Source organism: Ahaetulla prasina, chromosome 16, assembly GCF_028640845.1.
Source record: "Ahaetulla prasina isolate Xishuangbanna chromosome 16, ASM2864084v1, whole genome shotgun sequence".
Classification (NCBI taxonomy): domain Eukaryota; kingdom Metazoa; phylum Chordata; class Lepidosauria; order Squamata; family Colubridae; genus Ahaetulla; species Ahaetulla prasina.
The window spans coordinates 1718557-1724556 of NC_080554.1; the positions used below are offsets into that span (position 1 = coordinate 1718557).

Consider the following 6000-nt stretch of genomic DNA (forward strand, 5'->3'; position numbering starts at 1 on the left):
GAAAAAGCCGAGATGGGATTAAAAAATGGTTCTGCTGGTCTTCTTGGAGTCCTAGGGGGATAAAAAACACACACCAAGTGTATCTTTTTATCCTTCTGGTTGCAGGTATAAAGGTTTTATTAAGGACTGCCCAAGTGGACAATTGGACGCAGCCGGATTTCAGAAAATCTACAAGCAATTTTTCCCATTTGGCGACCCAACCAAGTTTGCGACGTTCGTTTTTAATGTCTTTGATGAAAACAAAGTGAGTTTGTTTTCCTTCCTTCCTTCCTTCCTTCCTTCCTTCCTTCCTTCCTTCCTTCCTTCCTTCCTTCCTTCCTTCCTTCCTTCCCATACTATATTATCTCCTTCCTTCCTTCCTTCCTTCCTTCCTTCCTTCCTTCCTTCCTTCCTTCCTTCATTCATTCATTCATTCATTCCTTCCTTCCCATAATATATTATCTCCTTCCTTCCTTCCTTCCTTCCTTCCTTCCTTCCTTCCTTCCTTCCTTCCCATACTATATTATCTCCTTCCTTCCTTCCTTCCTTCCTTCCTTCCTTCCTTCCTTCCTTCCTTCCTTCCTTCCTTCCTTCCTTCCTTCCCATAATATATTATCTCCTTCCTTCCTTCCTTCCTTCCTTCCTTCCTTCCTTCCTTCCTTCCCATAATATATTATCTCCTTCCTTCCTTCCTTCCTTCCTTCCTTCCTTCCTTCCTTCCTTCCTTCCTTCCTTCCTTCCCATACTATATTATCTCCTTCCTTCCTTTCTTCCTTCCTTCCAAATGAATCTTCATTTATCTCTGGCCAAAATGCATTTGCCCCAAGCAATGTTTTCACAGAAATAGGACCGAAGAAAAGGGGATGTTAAATGAGGTAGGCATTAAGTGGGTTACGCCTGGTTCTAGAACATTTTTTTGCCAGGATTCTGTGCCATCTTAACGCCCAACAGTCCCTGAACGAATGGTCGTAAATAGTGTAATTGCACTTTAAAGGGTCAGCCCTTTCCTTTTCTCTTCTCAGGATGGAAGAATCGAGTTTTCCGAATTCATCCAGGCCCTTTCGGTCACTTCCCGAGGAACTCTGGATGAAAAACTGCGGTGTAAGCGATCCAACAGGAAGAGTTTCTTCCCTGACTGTTTATTTTTTATTCGTTTGTTTGTCTCCTGCAATGATGTAGCATCTGGGGCACAGATATGGGGCATAGAGGAGGCTGCTCTTGCCCCCACCCTACCCCATTTTCGGTCTGGACGGCCTCTTGCAGCATTTTGCTAGCCAAAATGAGATACAGGGAGCCCTGTTTTGGCTGCCAGAGGCACCGTGGGCTAGTCCTTTACCATTTCTGGGCTGGATTTAAGCACCATACAGACCGGATCCGACCCTCAGGCCTTGAGTTTGACACCCCTGTTCTATATTCTGCATAACCGAGAAATTATGGGGGAGATTTTGGCCTTAGGGCCTTTTTCTGACCGAGTCTCGGTTCCTAAAGCTGTATCTCTTTTCTTGCAAACTTGCGTTCTTTTCTTTTTTGTTCTCCCGCTGTGTCTCAGGGGCCTTTAAACTGTATGATCTGGATAATGACGGCTACATCACAAGAAATGAGATGCTGGACATTGTAGATGCTATTTACCAGATGGTGGTGAGTATAGAAACCATGGTTTGCTACCTCTGGAGCGCACTCAGTAGCCCAGAACCGGTAGCAGACTTTAGAGGATTTCACATTGCTGCTTCGTGGGCTTTATTGAGTCCACCCGAGTTCGTGGGAAACGGGTTGTGTGTCTTCTTTGACCAGGGTAACACGGTGGAGCTGCCGGAAGAAGAGAACACACCGGAGAAGAGGGTGGACCGGATTTTTGCCATGATGGACAAAGTGAGTCTTCTTCTCCGGCTTCTTTGGCTCCTACTAGCAGGAGGTGACCAAGGGCTCCTCTCCCGTTTCCCTTCATTCGGAGCCCGATTCCTAAGGGAGAGCTGAAGGCCAACCAAGCTGAAAGTTTCCAAGGTTGAAAAAAAAACCTCAGGTTGTTGACCTAGAAAGCAGGAGGCTGGGAGTTCTAGTCCTCCCTTTGGCAGGAAAACTGGCCGGGTAACTTTGAGCCAGTCACTCATTCTCCGCTTAACCCACCTCACAGAGTTCTTATTGTTTGGAAAGTAGGATGCGGAAGGATATTAAGTATGTTTGCTGCCTTGAGTTGATCAAATATGTCTGTCTGTCTGTCTATGTATGTATGGAGAGAGAGAGATGAGATAGATAGATAGATAGATAGACAGACAGACAGACAGACAGAGTAGATAGATAGCTAGGTAGAGAGAGAGATGAGATAGATAGATAGATAGATAGATAGATAGATAGATAGATAGATAGATAGATATACAGATGGAGTAGATAGACGGATAAAGATCATAAATAGATAGATATACAGATAGATAAAGATGATAGATAGATAGAGACAGATAGTAGATAGATGAGAGAGAAAATATAATAATAATAATATTAACATACACACACGAGACGTAATCGAGTGTGTTGGCTGTTCTTTTGAGCTCATGGTCTCATGACCTGATCTCATGAACTCAGCACCAAGAATGGACCGGACGGCCTCTGAGGGCCCTCTTCAACTCTTATGAGAGCACCCGGGCTTCCCCTAACATCTGGTTTCTCCTCTTCTTCCAGAACGCTGATGGGAAATTAACCTTGCAGGAGTTCCAGGAAGGTTCTAAAGCCGATCCTTCCATTGTTCAGGCACTTTCTCTCTATGATGGACTGGTATAGACGCAGCGTCTCGGCTTTGGTGAGCAGAACTAGTTGCTTCAGCCTCTGAATTTATTTATTTTATTTATTTATTTATTTAGATTTTTATACCGCCCTTCTCCCGAAGGACTCAGGGCGGTGTACAGCCAGAAAGATAAAAACTCAATATATATACAATTAAAAACAAAAATTTAAAACAAAGCATATTACAAAAGGCCGACATTAAAAAATTAAAAAATTTAAAAACCCTAAAACAATAAACCCCAATTAAAATTTAATAAAATTGATGTGACAAATTGATGTGATGTGAATTGATGTGACAAATCTCAACCGTCTACTTACGTGAGAAAAACGACACCCCCCAACCCCCCGCTAAAAAACAATATCCTCAGGAGACTCAGGAGAACAATAGTTTTTATTATTGGACTCCACTTGACTTCCATCTCATTTATGTGGCAGCTCACAGCAACAACGGTGTTTGCAACAATATTGTGTTTGGTTAACAGCAATGGGACACAATAAAAATCCGAATGCTTGCGCAAACGTAGAACCCTATTCAAGCCGCCATTAAATAGTTAAATTAAACATTGTGGGCAGAGATCAAAATATCCTGGATTTTGCAAAACAGTACATTGCAGGATAACAAAATAACAAGAGGAGGGGAAAACCCAGCCAATACTGTATGTATGAAAACGATAAGGAGAATAAATAAATTGTTTGTGCCTGGCAGGGGTGGATTCAATGTTTCCTTCCAAATTTGATTCTAGCTTAGATTGCTTCGTTCGTTCGTTCATTCATTCATTCATTCATTTTATATTTTCTTCCTTTCCTCCCTCCCATTCCCCTTCTCCTCCCTCCCTCCCTCCCTTCCCTCCCTCCCTGTCTCTCTCCCTTCATTCCTTTTATACAGACTTCCTTCACTGTCTCATTCATGCGCTCCCTCCCTCATTCATTCATTCATTCATTTTATATTTCCTTCCATTCCCATTCCCCTGCTCCTCCCTCATTCATTCATTCATTCATTCATTTTATATTTCCTTCCATTCCCATTCCCCTGCTCCTCCCTCCCTCCCTTCTTTCTTCCCTCCTCTCATTCTCTTCCTTCCTTTCCTCCCTTCCTTCCTTTTATACAGCCTTCCTTCGCTCCCTCTCTTCCTCCCTCCCTCATTCATTCATTTTATATTTCCTTCCTTTCCTCCCTCCCATTCCCCTTCTCCTTCCTCCCTCCCTCCCTCCCTTCCCTCCCTCCCTGTCTCTCTCCCTTCATTCCTTTTATACAGACTTCCTTCACTGTCTCATTCATTCACTCCCTCATTCATTCATTCATTCATTCATTCATTCATTTTATATTTCCTTTCTTTCCTCCCTCCCATTCCCATTCCCCCTCTCCTCCCTCCCTCCCTTCTTTCTTCCCTCCTCTCATTCTCTTCCTTCCTTTCCTCCCTCCCTTCCTTTTATACAGCCTTCCTTCGCTCCCTCTCTCCCTCCCTCCCTCATTCATTCATTCAATTTTTATGGCCGCGCCATCTCAAAACCAGGCAACTAAAAGACTAAATGGTGTTAACACATTTCTAAAAAAGACAGTAAAGGCAGGGCATGAATTCTATAAATACATAAAATTGTAACATCCACCAGGGAGCTTCGGGCTTTTCATCTGCCCTTCCTTTCTTCTTTTCTTTTCTCTTCTCCTTTCCAGGCGCATCGAGAAGTTCTTCTTCCAGTGACTTCAAGCTGCCTCCCACAACGAGACCCGCGTCCGACGTTACTCTTCCGTTACTCGCAAGCAAGGGCCGCCTTCCAAGTCCGACCTCGGCCTCAAAAACCCTTTCCTGCTTGGAACCGTCCCCATCGGACGAGCGGCTGCTTTGATTATCATTATTATTATTATTTTAAAAAAAGAGAGACAGACAAAGGAAGGGCAGAGGGTGGGAATCCCTTTATGGGATGGAGACGGTTCTCGCACACATTTCCCCCCTTTGCGTTTTGTCTGGAATGAACTTGAGATTTCATATTTCTTCCCTAGGTTGGGGGGTGGGGGAGGGATGGAAGGGACTTGAGAGGCTACGGATTAAACCAGACTGGAAAAATAGGCGGGCGAGGGTGGGTGGGAATACAGGGGGAGGGCCTCGGGCTTAAGCAAAAAAAAAAAAAAAAAAAGTTATGAATCAAAATCGGTTTGAAAACTCATTTTTCTCCACATCATCCGGATTTGCTGCAGTTTGCAACGCTCGGGGTCGCTCCTCCACCCACCCCAGGTCTGCATGTACAAAACCCCTTTTTATGTTCCGAGCGATGCGCAAAACGCCCCCCCTCCCCCCCTCCTTTGGATATGATTTGCCTCTGTGTGTATGTGTGTATCTGTAACAAACGGGGGGGGGGGCGTTTCTCCTTTTGCGGACCGCTGCCTTATTTATTTGATGCTTTCATAATGGGCTTGTCGGATGAAGGATCATCAAACGCCGAAAATTAGGTGGGGTAGGGTGGGGGGGGTCTTTTTTCTCCTTTTGCGGGAGAAATGTAAGCCCTAATTCTGTAATCACGCACACTTGGCAGCCTGGCTGAAGTCGAAGGGGGTGTTAAATTCGGCTCCCCCCCCTTTTTTTAAAAAATAATAATGTCTCTTTGTCTTTTTTGTTGTTGTTGTTGTTGTTTTGTCCATCACAACTGTACTGTGATAGTTCACTTTGGGGTGTGTGTGTGTGTGTGTATGGGAGGGTTGGGAGGTCATTGCATCCTGGCCTTGCTTTTAAAGAATTTAACAACGCTCAGAACTCCGATCTCACAAACTTCCATGCCTGCATATTAAAAAAAAAAAAAAAGGAAAAAAGGAACATTATTTCTGATTTCTTTTCATTAAGGTGTTTGTTTTTTGTCTAAAAAACGAAAGTGAAAGTAAAAAAACAAAACCTAACGAGAGTTTCAATTCATTTCTCCAAACCGTGAACAATAATAACCCCTATTGGAGTTATATAGCAAATACATCGATCACATGCTGCCCCCTCGTGGCTCAGCTGGGTACTGCATCCCTCTGCTGTAAAATAGGGGAAGTTTTTAATAATTTAGGAAATGACGCCACCTGTTGTTCTGACATGTAATTGCAGGGTCCATCGGTAAAATAGTGCATTTATTTTTATTATTTATTTATTTTATTTGTCAAGCATATATAAGATAATAGATAAACATGATTATCCGTACATGAAATGGATACAAATAAAAAGGGACGTTTCTAGGGCAGCGTTTCTCAACTTTGCAACTTTAACTCCCAGAATT

At 43.4% G+C, this 6000-nt stretch overlaps 1 protein-coding gene across 2 annotated transcripts in view; it reads left to right on the forward strand.

Moving 5' to 3' along the window:
- NCS1 (neuronal calcium sensor 1) overlaps window positions 1-4771 on the forward strand; it is a 29444-nt gene extending 24673 nt beyond the window's left edge. For both annotated transcript variants that reach the window (XM_058159438.1, XM_058159437.1), the window contains exons 4-9: window positions 106-244; window positions 1002-1080; window positions 1529-1617; window positions 1771-1848; window positions 2653-2770; window positions 4427-4771. In XM_058159438.1, the coding sequence (XP_058015421.1) occupies window positions 106-244; window positions 1002-1080; window positions 1529-1617; window positions 1771-1848; window positions 2653-2751 (484 nt within the window). In that variant the 3' untranslated portion in view covers window positions 2752-2770; window positions 4427-4771. The remainder of the gene's footprint in view (window positions 1-105; window positions 245-1001; window positions 1081-1528; window positions 1618-1770; window positions 1849-2652; window positions 2771-4426) is intronic.
- Window positions 4772-6000: the final 1229 nt, after the last annotated feature.